This window comes from Sander lucioperca, chromosome 10 (genome assembly GCF_008315115.2).
Source record: "Sander lucioperca isolate FBNREF2018 chromosome 10, SLUC_FBN_1.2, whole genome shotgun sequence".
NCBI lineage: Eukaryota > Metazoa > Chordata > Actinopteri > Perciformes > Percidae > Sander > Sander lucioperca.
In genome coordinates, this window is record NC_050182.1 from 25,527,555 (window position 1) to 25,544,214 (window position 16,660).

The window sequence follows — 16,660 nt, forward strand, 5'->3', positions numbered from 1 at the left end:
CAGAACATTATTATGTCAGTGAAATTGACTTTCTATTTTTTATCCTATTAAGAATTTGTGTGAAAGTTTGTCACAATTTAGCGGAGGAATTCTTGAGTTATGGCCAAAAATGTGTTTCATTAGGTCACAGTGATCTTAACCTTTGACCTACAAAATCTCATCCTTGAGTCCAAGTGGACGTTTGTGACAAATTTGAATAAATTCCCCTCCGGTGTTCCTGAGATCTCACGTTCCAGGAAAGGGACGGACGGACAACCCAAAAACATAATGCAGCCAGCCACGGCTGGCGCCAGCGCAGAGGCATGAAATTACCTGCATGCCTCAATAAGCTACACGAGAATTTTCTTTAAGGGTGAACTGACCCTTTAACACCATACTGTTGGGCCTCAGGTCTTTTGATGGCCTTCTGTGATTCCACCACTTAGCACTACCCCCTGTAAAGAAATAGAGAGGAATTTAGAGGCATTTCTTACATGTTCTATTACATGTGTGCGCTTGAAACATGAACGCCATTGACTTTGTTTCGGCCCAATCTGAGCTTGTTGAAGACCTTTTTCCCCAATCTGAGGTGACCTGTGTCTGACTTACAGCACCACCTTTCCCCTCTGGCCCACTAAATGATCTCCAGAAGAACTAAAAACATAATCCCCTCCACTGGTTTCACAACCAGCTTTGTTGAAGGGGCTGCTTTTGTCCAGTTGACCCAGACTCTGAGTACCATCTCGCCCTCTGTCACTGTTGTGACTGATGTCTTTTCCATCCTGCTGCCCTCTCTCAATTAAAAGGAAAAACGTCCAATCTTTTTGACCTTTACCTTGACTTGGCTGTTTCCACTAAACACACATGAAAACACACAGCTCTGACACTGCTGCTCCCTCTCCTATTTTAGCCAAATCCCCCCTCGTATCCTCCCTTTCTTCCAGTCTTTTAAAGGTATGTCTGGTTTTCTATTCTGATATCATGACACACACTTACGTAAGAGGGAGGTTCGCATATTTATTGGATTCTAGCTAACAAACTGCAACTGTAGCTTATTGCCAATATGAGACTGATTGTGATCTTAATATAGCCTTAAAGCTCCTCTCTGTACTTTTTCACAGATTTATCAGCGGATGTCATTAATGCACAAACCAACAAGTAAGGAATCTTTTATATACTTTAATTACAAATTTTAGCAGCCATTTCTTCAGACAAAGCCAAGGTATAACAGCTTGAACATGTAAAACAAACATTTATTACATCAGTGACTCATTATTTCCAGGACTTTTTCCATTAAAACTCATCTAGGTTGCTCCTGGTGTCTCGTAGCTGGGTGAGGGATGTCAGCACCTCCTCTGTTGGCCTCCTCCCAAGCTGTTTACCCCCTCTGCTCCTCACATTTACTGTTCCACTCTCACTCTCCTTATCCCCCACCACTGGACAAAAACACAAAAATAAAATGTTAACATTTAACATCAGTAGCAATGAATATATTAAGTAGCCACAGTTTTCATCCTATTATTCATCTTTACCAAATATGTAGTTGTACTGGGCCAGCTGAGCAGAGCGAATCTTCTTATTTAAGGTTGCTCCCTGATCATCATTCAAATCTGCCATGAAGCCAGCTTCACAGAACTGCCGGACCACCTTAAGAGAAGAGAGGCACTTCTTTTAAGATTGTATTTGTACTGTTGTTCTAAAAATAACAGGCAACTTAAAGGTCCAATATGTAATATAGTTACTGTAATAAATCCCAAAATGACCCCAATGCGTTATCAGATGTTAAGGAAACACGCTAAGTTGAAATACTATCTTTTCTGACAACAATGCTAATGCCAGTATTTTCTCTTGAAATTTCCATTGTGTTTTGGCCTGTGTGTTGTTAACAACTGCCCACATTGACAGCCAGGCTGGGTTGCCAGATATACCTGTAAACACAACCAAGCGCGCTACAGCTGTAACGTTAGTACAGCCATGAAAGCAGCAAACAAATGAACAGGATCAATAGAGATAAATTCTACCTGACCTAAAAAAAACCTGGCATGTTTCTATCAGTTGTGTGACCAGAGACGTAACAAACCCTGGGTAAATATTGGAGATGTATTTGAAAGATGGAGACAGCTTAGAGCCCAAAAGGACGCCGAGTTGGCTAATTTCTTCCTGAACAGGTAATAATTAGCTTCAGGCTAATTTATCACGGCTACAAGGGACGGGCATTTTATGTCATTTCAACGTTCGGGGCAGCTGTGGCTCAGTCGTAGAGCGGTTAGAATGGTGGTAGAATCTAGCTAGTAAGTTAGCTAAGTAAGTTAGCTAACTGCTAACATTACCAGAGGACCAGGCAAGCGGGCCACGGCTGTTTACAACATGTAGCCTGTTCAGCGGCCGTAGCCAACAACGGTGAGTTATTTTAGACAAGAGAGGGGGGCTGTAAATCGGGAAGAGAGGACCATGAGTTTGCAGTGTGTTTAGCGATTGTTGCCGTAATTCTAAGCCAATAAAGTGTGTTCAGTCGGGTGGAGAGGACGGCAAGGTAGTGTTATTTTTAGCAGTTCCTTCCTAATTCTAAGCAGAAAAAGTGTGTCTGTCAGTTGGGTACAGAGCTCCGCATGAGCACGGGCTTTTATGACTGTCAATATAGCCAGCATCTAACGTTAGCTACTCCGCTGTGCTGTGAAGCAATGTCTGGCTATGTGAGACAAGCGTCTAGCAACATTGTTGTGGATGCTGCGGTATCAACCTCCATGAACTTCGAGTCTGGGGAGGAGGGGGTGGGGGGAGACGACTCTCTCCAGTATTTTCAATTTCTACTGCAGTAACTATTTGAAAAACTAGCTGTCAGTATTACATATTGCACCTTTAATAATGACAGAAAGAAATCATGAGACTGACCTGTTTGCTGTATGACTCACTGTTGCCCCCAACAGGAATTACCATGACCTGCGCTGGGGACAACCACAGTGGCCTGGGTGAGGTAAAAGGAGAGGTGATGGGTTTGGTTACAGTGACTGCATCATAACAGCCTAATAAAATGCATCTGACTCCACGTGATTATTAATGTCTTCTCACCATTTCCCTCCAAAGTTTTCAGCCAGTATAGCGATCATTCTCTCCAATGATCCCAGCACTGCCCTGTGGATCATCACTGGCCTGTGCAACTGTCCGTCCCGACTGACAAAGGTAAAAAGAAGGAAAAGACGGTTAACCATAGAGTGAGGGTTGGGTGATATGATGATATATATAATGTCAGATGACGTAAACCTGACTTCTTGCCACAGCATTTATACTGTAGCAGCTTTCCTTTAGTATCTCTCCGATTATTAATCAATGTTGCAAAGCAAAGGGCCGGGCCCTTTCTGGCAAAATTCTTTTGGTAATCCACTTTGGTAAAAGGAGACCATGAGGGAAGAAGGGCAGACTAATAAGAGGCAAAAGCCACTTAAGACAGAAACAGGGAAAACGTTGGCCTAAATTGATAAATTCAATAAAAGGACTCATCTTTCGTGATCAAATTAGGTCCCTATGAAGTTAGACTTCTGCCATTTTAACTTGAGCAATTACAGGACATCCTATACAGCAAGCATGTGGGTTCAAAAGTGAAGAATATGTTACAAACGTGCCAGCGTGCAGATTTAAATAACTACACATTTAGGAATGTTTAAGATTTCAAGCCAAATACAGAAATTTATGACTGACTCACCCGACATACTGAAGATCAAATCTGATCGGCAGCTGGAAGTCCAACTGGATTGTGGCACACTGGTGTTGTCTGCCAATAGCATCTTTGATCTGGATGTCAATCTATGAAGAAACATGTAGGAGTGTGTTAGCATCAGGCTTCACTTTTCTGTTGTGATGACAAACTGCATTTTTGTGGACAGAAGTGGTAACAGATGGGTTTCCAAGAGAAGCTGATCTAGCTAATTGTGGCTAGCACACCCTAGCTAGATGACTGTGAGGAATGTTTGTTTGTTACATGGAGCGTGTCAGTGTGTATCTAACCCCACGCTGACTTGACCTACCTCCACTCTCTGTGCCTCTACATGAGCTCGATCACATAACATCTGCCTGAAGCTGACTTCCTCTTGTTGCTTACTGACTTGCACGAGTAAAAGTGATAATGAAATTGCCTCAAAGAAGACCAAGGTCATTCAAAAGTTAAGCCAATTTCTGTTTTCATAAAACGCAAGTAGCTATACATTTTCTATGAACAATCATCACACATTTCTGTGTTTTAGGGGTTCCTGTGGTGTGATCTGTATCATTTAATGCTCCAAAATGTCTCTTTGCAGTGCCAAAAGGAAAACAAAGACATCCGTGTCGCTCTCTAATCTGCAAGAATCCGTTAGATTGGATTGAAGATGGAAAATCTATACACCATTTTTGGGAACTTGGGAAATAGGGTTTTCTTCCTGAGAGTTAGATGAGAAGATTGATCACCCTCATGTCTGTCTATTAAATCAGCTGCCACTAGCAGATTAGCTTAGCATCAAAACCAAATATGTTTTGGCTGCTGTTAGCAGATACTATGATAAACAATATTTACACTTGTGTGTGGAAATCAGTTTCCTTTACTGCATGTCGCCCTTTCCACTGACCTTTGGTCCATAGAAGGCTCCGTCTCCTGGGTTCAACTCCCAACGTTCACCAAAGTGCTGCAGACTCCTCTCCAACTGCTACACACACACACACACACACACACACACACACAGTAAGTAGGCATAGAAGTTAATGTAAGAACATTAATGCACCACCATGTTGGTTGGTCATGGTGTGTGTGTGTGTGTGCGTGCGTGCGTGCGTGCGTGCGTATGGCTGTGAGAGCGAGGAACCATAATGTTCAATTACACTCAATTCATTCAGCTTAAAGTGCCACTGGGCCTATTTAAAAGGCATCCGTGGGGATTTAGAGATATACATCTACCCAGCAACCCGACGCGGAGCGAGTTTCTATAGGAAAAGTACAACTGTCGTATAACTGATTGTGGAAATCATTACACCACATCATTGTATTTCATTTCAAGAGTTTTTCCTATTGCAGTGATAAACTGGGTCCAAAATACAGTGCATACAGATTTGAACAGCTGGACCTGTCTAGGACTAGGTACCGAAACCAAATGGCCGGTATCTACCGGACCGAATGGCACGCACATTTTGGTGCCACTTAAATGCCTGCCCTGCCCTCCGGTGCTCTGAAATGGACATCACAGGCAACAGAAGCATCACTGCACATGACTCTAGTGAACTTTTCACTTGCAGCAGGTAACGTTAGTCTACTATTAGCTAGTAGCTGACTAAACGGTCTAAAGTGTGGCTGCATTTCACTAGAAAAGGACTGCAACACCGGGACGTGTAACAGTAATAACAAAATAAGTTATTATTACATTTTGAAATGTATTATTTAACCCTACCTACCACCTACCAAATACCGCTGGCGGGTTTAAAAAAGCATGTTTTGTTTAAAAGATTGCCAAAGAAAAAACACAGAAAGAAGCTGAAAAAAACGTATTGTTTGTCGGATTAATTAAATTCTTTGAGCCCACAGTGAGTAACAATGTGATAGGAGCAAAAAATGCTCAGAAATGGCTTGTTGTAAGGTGGGTTGAATTTTACCATATGGCCTTAGCAGTAAACCAGCTATTTTAATGTCGCAGACGGTCGTTTTGTGCTCTTTTATAGCTTCAGGCACTGTCTAGACACCGACATCGTTTTAAAAGTCGTTTAAGCACCAGTATCGAGCCTATCTAGGACTAGGTATGATTTTGGCATAGCACAATATGATAAAGTGTGTGCATGTGTGTGAAATGCGAATGTGCGTTTACCTGCTCAGCATTATCCCATTGTTCAGGCTCCCCGAGGCATGGTGTAGGACGTGTAGACAGGAGGCAGTGGAAGGAAAACCCAAAAACTTGATACACACTCTTCACAAAATCCAAACATGCCACAATCTCTTCTTCCAGCTTGAAAGAAAGTTGAAGACAAGGGCAATAAGGACATAATTATGTAAATTAAGAGACTAAAGAAAGGGAAGTTATATATATATATATATATATATATATATATATATATATATATATATATATATATATATATATATATATATATATATATATATATACACACACACACACACACACACACACATACATACACACACACACAGTATTTACTGTAAAGCCTCCAGAGATTGAATCAGTATTTCAGCAGCTAACAGAGTGATGATTATCTTGTGACTATGATGTCTGTAAATTAACAGAATGCCAACAGAAGGTCTGGAAGAATGCAATCGGTATCATGGTATCACTTTCCAGTGCTCTATTTAGGGGATCAGGATTATAGAGACCGTACAGCCAGAGTGATGCACATATGGAGGTGTAATGTTTGAGCAGGACAAAGACCTTCATTCATGCAGGCAGAGGCCTCCTGGAATGTCTCTGGAGTTATTTGTACAGCCCATCTAATCACTGTAATATGGTCCCACATGTGTCCCATTCAAGTTCTACCACACTTACTTAAATCTGCAACAAAACATTTTGGTATGCATGTTTGTATGTGTTATGTGTACCTGCTCAGGTGTGCAGAAGATGTGAGCATCGTCCTGGCAGAACCTTCGAACACGAGTGAGACCTCCCAGCGCTCCGGAGAGCTCATTTCGATGCAGCGCCCCAAAGTCGGCCCATCGCAGAGGAAGCTCCCTCCACGAGCGAACACGCTGCTCAAACATAAGACTAAACACAGGAGAGTGAGGTTAAGTCTCTATTAAGACACTGGAGTACAAGAATGTGTGTAGAGTGCGGATCGGGCCGATTTTTCTGTCCCAGCCCGGCCCGCGTCTGACAGGCATTAAGATATTTATGTCCGAGCCCGGCCCGAGGCAAACACAGTTAAAATCTAATTTTTTTCTCATACTAATGACACATGTACGTTTGTTTGTGTGGAAAGCCCACATTTATTAAGCAACTAGAAGGCATTCGGAAATGTCAACAGATGAGTATCAATGCACACGGGTCAACAAGCGCACGTTAATAAGCGGTTTTAAATTTAAAATGTGTTAACCTTTCCTGATTGCTTCTTTTCCGACCGTGATCAGAAAACCAGGGGAGACTCGTTACCTCCAGGGCCGACTCCTGTTTCTGGTGAGCAAATGAATGAACTTGGCTTTCAGTCTGGGGTTTATTTCGGACACCGCACACACTGTGTACAAAACTTAAACCACCAACTCTACTCCGGTCGCATCTACAACACGTCTGCTTCCTCTTTCTCTATCTCTCTTCTGCACGTGCGTGCACACACAGCTCTCTTAAAAAGGAGCCACAGCACCATTTTACAACAAATGCCTTATCGCGCTGATGTGACCGAGCCCGAGCCGAATCTGAACATCATTTCTAAATATCTGTCCGAACCCAGCCCGGCCCGTCGGGTATCCATCCTCCAAATGTGTGCATGTGCGTGTCTGTGTGCGTGCGTTTACCAGTGCGCAGGACAGTTCATGGGTTTGAGTGCGTAGGTCTGAGAGCCCACTGATGTCACAGTGAACATGTTCTCGCTGTAGTGTTCCCAGTGGCCCGAGCGCTCCCATAACGCAGTGCTGTACAGGGTTGGAGTCACGACCTCATTGAATCCTCGCCTTCGGTATTCACTCTACAAGACGTTAAGAAGGAAGGATGTGTGTGTGTGTGACAATGAGTGCAGGACGGGGGCAGACTGTCACAACAGTGCAATAACTGAAGGCTAACAAGAGCAATATCCTGACGGTTGATATGAACACGTATATCGTCCAATCGACACAGCTTTATGTATTGTTATGTTAATGCATGTACATGTTTGTGTGTGCGTGAGAGATGTTAACATGGACATTACAGTTTTAACCCAATGAAGGAAACATTCTAAATAAAGTAAACAGCATTTTCTGATTACCTAAACCCAACTAAGGTCAAAGTTGGAGTTTGCATAATTAAATTAAGACGTGGGGTATTTCAGCTTTAGTTGCATAAGTGCTAAACAGGGTTATAAAGTTTCAGTTCATTTTAAGTTGTTGCTGCAGATTCAATGCAACAGAGGGTGCAGGTAAAGTTATAAAAATATATAATTTGTGTCTGGGATGGCCAGTCAAAATACAGAATATTGGGTTACACAGTAATACCATAGTCATTCTACAGTAACAACTCTATACTACTGAAATCTGGTTTCATCCTTCCACACCAAAAGCTATACTACACTTATACTATTTCATAATTTGTAAGCCCTCTCTATCTTAATAAAAACAAACAAACTTGTGTCTATATGGCCATTAGAGTGGTGTTTCTGTTTGAGGTTCCATTTGTATGTCTTAATCTATTCTGCGCAACTAAAAAAGGTCTTTAGCACCGATTTCTTTTGCAAAATTTGCAGAACACCACAAGAGGTTACAGGCAACAATACTTTCTGTCCTGTGATCTGAAGCAAAATGGGAATATGAATGGAATAGTTCTATAACTGAAGGCTTGAAATATAAATAATCAAATAGGCCTATGACTTTTTTTTTTTTTTTTTTTTAGTTCTTATAGTTCTCTTGTAAAATGCTCTTATATAGAATCAGTTGTAAAGTCAGAGTATTGCAGGCCAATTACATGGAGTCAGTGACTGTGAATAGAGTGTATGTTCACCTTAATAAAGTCAGTGAGGGTGTTGTAGATGTATGCTCCTTTAGGCAGGAAAAAGCAGCTGCCTGGACTTACATCATTAAAGAAGAACAACTCCTGGTCCTAAGCAAAAACATGAACACATAGCATTTATGACCAGAAAACACTTCTTAAAACATTTGCTTTATTTGATTCCATTTTATGCACCTTTTCTAATTTAGATTTCATCTTACCGTCCCGATGCGTCTGTGGTCCCTTCTCCTTGCCTCCTCCTGCTCCCTCTCCCACTCCTCCTTGTCCTTCTCTCCTGGAAAGGCTACACCTAAAAGACGCATCAAACCTGAGGACTCTGTCTGATTGGCCAGAGTCACGGGTGACAGCTGGGATGTTACAGATGCAGAGTGAGGAGAGGTTGGGGAGAAGAGGGAGAGACACAATAATGAGTGAACAAAGAGGTGACAAAAGAGAAAGGGGAAGCGAGGGTCAGCTAGAAAAGGGAGGGTAAACTGATGAGTGACAGAACGTCTGATGGATGGCAGTGTGTTTGTAAGGGCTGAGAACAGGAAACTGGCCTCTGACAAACAACATCCTGCTGCTGATATTTCCAGCCTGGCTGCCATGGAATCCAAGCCATCCTGTGGCAGACCAGTATGGAAACTCCTCCCTCTCCCTGCATCAATAAAGACGAGGAAAATTCTATTTGCCCAGCATGTGTCCCACAGGGAACTGTGCCAAATGGTTCCTAATACAACTTTTTATTTTTTTACCATAGACTATTATTATTTGTAATGACAAAAAAGCAAATGCAGAGTACAACACTATAGGATCAAATTAGGCCATATTTTATTTAAGTATAACAATTTCACTTAAGTCACAAAAGGCTAAAGTGCAACTTCACATTTTAGATGTTCAGTCTTTTTATTCTGGTGTAACAAGAACATTCTGGACTGCTAATGGAAAATGTAACAAATAACAAGCAACACAGGTGTCACTAAAAAAACTGACATGTTGCCATTCTTGAACTTAATACTTGTCTTAAAAGAATCACAAGAGTACAAAGTGCTCACTGACATTATGTCTGTGGCCAAAATGAAAAGGATTGATGCCTGATGATTGAGGTATATGACACAGCCAGGCATATACCAGGGGACCAATGCCAATGCCCGTTTTTTAATTAAAAAAACACCCGTTTTCTGAACAAACACGCTTTATTAGTGCTGTCAAACGATTAAAATATTTAATCGCATTAATGTCATAGTTAACTCGCAATTAATCGCACATTTTTCTCTATTCTAAATGTTCCTCGATTTCTTTTTGTCCCATTATTTTTTCTCATTTTAATGCTCTTATCAACATGATACGATACTTTCAAAACAGTGCCCGAACCGAAAGATTTATATACATATACTGTGGGGAGAACAAGTATTTGATACACTGCCAATTTTGCAGGTTTTCCCACTTACAAAGCATGTAGAGGTCTGTAATTTTTATCATAGGTACACTTCAACTGTGAGAGACGGAAACAAAAATCCAGAAAATCACATTGTATGATTTTTAAATAATTAATTTGCATTTTATTGCATGACATAAGTATTTGATCACCTACCAATCAGTAAGAATTCCAGCTCTCATAGACCTGTTAGTTTTTCTAGTATTAACTGCACCTGTTTGAACTCGTTACCTGTATAAAAAGACACCTGTCCACACACTCAATCAAACAGACTCCAACCTCTCCACAATGGCCAAGACCAGAGAGCTGTGTAAGGACATCAGGGATAAAATTGTAGACCTGCACAAGGCTGGGATGGGCTACAGGACAATAGGCAAGCAGCTTGGTGAGAAGGCAACAATTGTTGGCGCAATTATTAGAAAATGGAAGAAGTTCAAGATGATGGTCAATCTCCCTCGGTCTGGGGCTCCATGCAAGATCTCACCTCGTGGGGCATCAATGATCATGAGGAAGGTGAGGGATCAGCCCAGAACTACACAGCAGGACCTGGTCAATGACCTGAAGAGAGCTGGGACCACAGTCTCAAAGAAAACCATTAGTAACACACTACGCCGTCATGGATTAAAATCCTGCAGCGCACGCAAGGTCCCCCTTGCCGTGTTTGGAGGAAGAAGAAGGATGAGTACAACCCTAAGAACACCATCCCAACCGTGAAGCATGGAGGTGGAAACATCATTCTTTGGGGATGCTATTCTGCAAAGGGGACAGGACGACTGCACCGTATTGAGGGGAGGATGGATGGGGCCATGTATCGCGAGATCTTGGCCAACAACCTCCTTCCCTCAGTAAGAGCATAGAAGATGGGTCGTAGCTGGGTCTTCCAGCATGACAACGACCCGAAACACACAGCCAGGGCAACTAAGGAGTGGCTCCGTAAGAAGCATCTCAAGGTCCTGGAGTGGCCTAGCCAGTCTCCAGACCTGGACCCAATAGAAAATCTTTGTAGGGAGCTGAAAGTCCGTATTGTCCAGCGACAGCCCCGAAACCTGAAGGATCTGGAGAAGGTCTGTATGGAGGAGTGGGCCAAAATCTCTGCTGCAGTGTGTGCAAACCTGGTCAAGAACTACAGGAAACGTATGATCTCTGTAATTGCAAACAAAGGTTTCTGTACCAAATATTAAGTTCTGCTTTTCTGATGTATCAAATACTTATGTCATGCAATAAAATGCAAATGAATTACTTAAAAATCATACAACGTGATTTTCTGGGTTTTTGTTTAAGATTCCGTCACTCACAGTTGAAGTGTACCTATGATAAAAATTACAGACCTCTACATGCTTTGTAAGTGGGAAAACCTGCAAAATCGGCAGTGTATCAAATACATACGTACGTGTGTGTGTGTGTGTGTGTGTGTAAAAAAAACAAGCACCTTGTTCAATTGTATTTGTCTGTTCAAAAATAAACAATAAAAAAAAGCATCTTTTAAAAAAAAAAAAAAAAAAAAAAAGGGAGCACAAAACGGCGTAAACAACCACTGGATGGGAAAAGGGTATTTAACAATAACTTGGAATGCACCACGAGGCTGAGTCTGTGTTTTTCAGACAACGGCAGCTACAGTCTGGTGTTAGAATCCTCTCCAGTGAAAGACAGTCACACTTTTACACCGTTTAGCTGTCAGCATTTTAACCGTGTTTACTCCAGCTGCTAGCTAACAGTAGGCTAACGTTAGCTGCTGCTAAGTGTAGTGTTGACTAGCGTCCCGTGCGGCCATGTTTCAGTTCCCTCTAACGTCCATTTTCGGATACCAAATACCAACGAGTCCAAGACAATTCTGAGACAATAGAAAAACGTCTTGAGTCCGGACTCAAGTACTACAGCCCTGCTCTGATGTCCTTAGAGGACAAAAATGTTTGCGTCGCAAAACTGCCATAGAATTATAAATTATTATTTTCCACTTTCACAGAGTTAAATCTTTTAACATACTTCAGTCATTTTTTTTTTTTAATTATTTTCCATATACTAAATGCATATATCAATATTTAGCAACAACACTGTGTGTCCATAATACAGCAGCAATAACCCTAGTGGAACTAGGAAAATATTATGTATTTGCCCCATATGAATAACATTACAAAATGGCTCAATATGGGGGAAAATAGTAAAAAAAAAAAAAACAATTGTGAAGCCAGGGCTCTAGATTTTAAACCTGATGAAATTGAATAAATAAAATAATGCATGATTTTATCAATCCGTAAGATGAAAAGGAATAAAAGAGCTAATGTACAAGGCAAATTTGGGAGCAGTTGTGCAACAAAGATTCAAGTTAACAAAAATGAGAGAATAGTCAAGAGTACATAAAACTACAAAGAAGCAAGCAGAGCGCACACACACACACACACACACACACACACACACACACACACCTGGATTGTCTTGAAGACCTTGAGGAGGCCAGTGTGTGGGAGGAGGGGGCTGTCGCAGACCGCTATACTGTCTCCACACCTGATCCACACAGAAAGCATGAAAAATGTTTAGGTGAAAGTCAGGGATGTGTGTGTGTGTGTGTGTGTGTGTGTGTGTATATATTAATACCTGTATACTGTGATGGTGGGGCCATTCATCTGCTCCTCAACAAGCTGCATTCTTAGCTTACTGTTCTATAAGAAGTACACCCCACAAAATACAGAAAATTCATATACAGTATATCAATCAATATGGACAGTGGGACAATAGGAAGGGGCCTGACCTCAGTAAGTAAACACGGGGAGGGACAGTAGAAAAAAAATCACCGGCACACCATAAACAGGAGCCACTCCAAAACAGTAAGTAATATCATGGCTCTATGTTATCAAAGGTAACATTTAAATAAACACTCAGTTACACAAGCTGCAACATGACCAGAGCAGTTCACCATGGCAGAATAATGACCTGCAATAACAAATAGCACAAGAGCAAACTAACAATGTTTATTCATTGCAATAATATATTATTCTGTTAATACTTTGACTCACTGTGAGTTACAAAGAGTACTGTGCCCAGGTAGAAAAGGTTCACCAAGCCTACGTTAAGATTTATCTGCCAAATAACATATAATTGAAAGGAAAGCACAGCTGTAAGTATTAACATTAATAACAGAAAACAAAAGACATTAGTATATCTGACCTGGAAGAGCTCTTGGACCTCTTCTGTATTCAGCTCCAGTCTGGACAGAGGAAGTTTGAGGGCTGCCGCCTGTTTAAATCTGTCCTCAACATCACTCAGAGGCAAGGCACTGCATGTGGAGAGGAAATATTCAGGTAAAACATTGAAAGCCGAAAAATCTGCGGCAGTAAGTGAAAGGAAAAGAGGTCAGTGGCTCTGTAAAGATTATGTGAAATAAACATTTAATAATCCCTGTACTGGAAAAGGGGTCATTATAGCAGCGCTAAATAATGTATAGATATAAGAAAAATGATATTGTTAACACGGATGTATACATGTGAAGAAGCCACCTAAGGCAGGGAAGAGAAGCCCCAAAATATTAAAGAAAGTCTATTTTGTTGTGTAGGTCAGTAATTCTTAAAGCACTCTACAAGTGCAAATGGTCCACACAAGACCACATTGATAGATTTTGCAGACTACATTGTGGCTAAAAGCACACACCTGATCTTGTTTGCAGAACAGATTGCACCTGGAGTCCTGTATCAGAGACAGTTACATGAAAATCTCACCTGTTGTCCAGCAGATGGTCGCAGTAAAGCCCGAGCTCTGACACTCCTTCTCTGCACACCTCTGCACCAAATACCTTCTCCAACACTCCGCCCAGGACGCATGCTCCTGTCCTCCATGCCGCCTAGACAGGGAGGGTGGTAAAGAGTATTTGTAGAGATCTAAAGTGTGTTTTGAACAGTCTTTTTGTATAACAAATGTCCCCAACTGACCTGAAAACATACCAAATAACAGCTAGTGAAATACTCTTAATACTAAGGAAATGATCTTCAGAGCCCAATTAACTATCTAGCCTTAGAAAAACAGAACCATCCTTTACAAAAGACCTAAAGACACTCTTATCCTTGAATTACTTGTTCCAGCAATATTTAAAACATGACTAACAATATGAACTATGTTATGTGACTTTTTAAGGTTATTTGTAATCTCTTGATGACAATTTTTGTCTTTTACTGCCTTATGTTTCCTTCTAACTGATATATCCTTCCTTGACTTCAGGGCATTTCCCACTGAAGTCAAGGAAGGGAGACTGAGAGAAGAAATGTGACACAATCAATTACAAATAAATTGAAACAACACAAAAGCAAAAAACAAGTGTGAAAAAAACAAAAGTATGATCACCTGTCTTCCCTCAACTGTGTCAAACCCCAGAAGTTGTAGTTCGCAGTCTGCCTCTAGGGGCCGTCCAAGCTCCCACAACTCTCCATTCACTTTACTGACCAGCGCACCTTTCACACTGCAAGCAGAGATGACAACCCTGTTATATCACTTAAGTAAGAACAAAAATAATAACAGAACACATTTCTGTAAAATGAATTTACCGGACACTCTGAGCAACAAAGAGAGGTGTGGTGACACCAGCTGTTCCCTTTACTGTCCGGCCGTCAGCCAGTTGGATACTGAGACGAGTTTCTGGAACATCAGTTCTCCTCTTATTGCTATGTTTTTCCCTAAAGGACTCAAAGACTCGCAGTCGCTCAGATGAAGCTGGGCACACCTGAAGACGAACAGGAAAGACGTAGATCAAGATGAAAAGGGCTGAAGAGAGTGCAATGCAACCATGAAGTTAAATAAACACCTCTATAAACCTTTTTTTTTTTTTTAAAACTGGACATGGTGACATTCATGAAGGTTTGATTTACTTCTGGGCTGTTGTATTAGACTGCATTAGTTTTAACTCTGTGTACCTAATAAAGAGTGTGTATTGATACACTAATAGCAATAGTGTGATGAAACAATATGTGATAAAGCTTCAATTTTGTCTTTTCCTCAGCTTGATGGCTGCATTATGGGGAAGTGGTACCTCATTCTTTAGTTAAAGTATCTATTACCTTGATAATTTTCTTCTCACTTATTTTATCACTCACTCATAGTTTACATTAAATTGTATATGAAATACTGACAGACATACCCCAAATTATCAATTTCGAGGTATTCATTAAAAAAATATTGTGACTAGTTTTCTTTCTTTTTTAGGGAACCACATGGGAGCTAAATGAGAGGAAGGAGAATGGTGGGGTCTATGTCACTCATATGAAACACTGTAACGTTACAGTAAGTAACTACATTACAGGTATATCCAAAAAACAAGTGCCAAACCATGTCCCATACAACTGAAACTGAGATAGCTCTAGAACTAAAAATAAATAAGGTTTAGCACAGCACAAAACAGCTTCACACATTTGTCAAGCACCAAGAACAACCTCTACCTCTCAACACTGACATAACACAAACTGTACTGTTAGCTAACGTTAGCTGTAGTTTCTGTCCGGCAGTAATAATAAGCTCGCGCACCTTGCTGTACCTCCTGTGCACGCAAAGCGTAGCACGAGCTGCCGACCGACAGATAACCACTCGAAACAGCTGTGTCATCGCCATCCTAAACACACGCGGTCATTTCCAAATATCCCACATTACTGTCCCCCTTCTCTGCAAGCGGCCATAACACCGGAAACCCAGATTAGGACAGCAGCGGTGACGTTGGGGGCGTAAACATATGACGCTATTATGAAGCAGCGTGCGCGCACCCAGGCGTCCACATGACAGCGCCCGTCAACACTGGAGCTGCACATACGGGACACGTGCAGTTGTTAGAGGGCTAATAGCTTGACGTTAACACCTAAAGCCATGCACATTGAGATCAGGTACTTCTGGCAGGATTAAAATATGCTGAAATCTTTACGAAACTCTGCATTCTCGGGAGTTGGCGATGGGTGAAGCATAACACAAGCCCACCAATGATCACTGGGCATCAGCTAAACTGCGCCTGCAGTTCACTGATCCACTGGTGTGCAAGTATTTTCACACAAACTTACAGCATCACGACAGGCAACAAGGCTGAACCGCAAAGTCGATGTGCTCCATTATGGAGCTGCGCACTTCGCTTTAAGAGCCGTCTGCTGTAAACTACAGCTGCATTTAGAGCCAGATGTTAATGCCAGAAGCATTGGTGTCTTTGAGATCTGTTAAGTAAATTAAGAAAATCTAACTTACAATTCATATTTTATCCTCACGAAAACCTAAACTGTAGTTGCAAAGTTTAGAAATGTTACATCTGAATGCACTGATCATCGGAATTTTTAACAAGTAATAACTGGCAGATGGACTGCTATGGCCAGGTTAAACAAGTTAATTAACTCAATTAAATCTGAACCAGGGACGTGAATGTATTTTGGTTTTCACCATTTTCAGAGGAATAAGCAATCAGAAGTACTGTAGTCACAGTAGTAGATTTGTTCGATCTAAAGACTTAAGAGCTGACGTACCACTGAACTGCCACTTGGGGGAGCTACACCTCTTTCGGAAAGAATATGGTCCATCTACATAGTAAAGAAAAACAATCTATTATCAATATTGAAATACACGTAAGCATCTAATTGTATGAAAACTTTGAATTCAGACA

The 16,660-nt window shown here is 41.3% G+C and overlaps 1 protein-coding gene across 4 annotated transcripts in view; it reads right to left on the bottom strand.

Moving 5' to 3' along the window:
* Positions 1-1,138: 1,138 nt before the first annotated feature.
* Positions 1,139-16,660, bottom strand: part of LOC116049586 (threonine--tRNA ligase 1, cytoplasmic-like) — a 34,661-nt gene continuing 19,139 nt past the window's right edge. Inside the window, exons 2-19 of one of the 4 annotated variants that reach the window (XM_031299382.2) lie at positions 16,524-16,577; positions 14,580-14,755; positions 14,380-14,494; positions 13,761-13,882; positions 13,213-13,321; positions 12,643-12,707; positions 12,474-12,552; positions 8,834-8,980; positions 8,625-8,723; positions 7,451-7,620; positions 6,545-6,707; positions 5,802-5,939; positions 4,578-4,655; positions 3,680-3,780; positions 3,049-3,150; positions 2,872-2,944; positions 1,512-1,626; positions 1,139-1,415 (exon numbers count right to left, since the gene is read on the bottom strand). In XM_031299382.2, the coding sequence (XP_031155242.1) occupies positions 1,273-1,415; positions 1,512-1,626; positions 2,872-2,944; positions 3,049-3,150; positions 3,680-3,780; positions 4,578-4,655; positions 5,802-5,939; positions 6,545-6,707; positions 7,451-7,620; positions 8,625-8,723; positions 8,834-8,980; positions 12,474-12,552; positions 12,643-12,707; positions 13,213-13,321; positions 13,761-13,882; positions 14,380-14,494; positions 14,580-14,755; positions 16,524-16,577 (2,049 nt within the window). In that variant the 3' untranslated portion in view covers positions 1,139-1,272. Of the gene's footprint in view, positions 1,416-1,511; positions 1,627-2,871; positions 2,945-3,048; positions 3,151-3,679; positions 3,781-4,577; positions 4,656-5,801; positions 5,940-6,544; positions 6,708-7,450; positions 7,621-8,624; positions 8,724-8,833; positions 8,981-12,473; positions 12,553-12,642; positions 12,708-13,212; positions 13,322-13,760; positions 13,883-14,379; positions 14,495-14,579; positions 14,756-15,552; positions 15,767-16,523; positions 16,578-16,660 lie in introns of those variants that run through there. The other 3 variants (XM_031299380.2, XR_004898441.1, XR_004898442.1) reach the window with 3 other exon arrangements.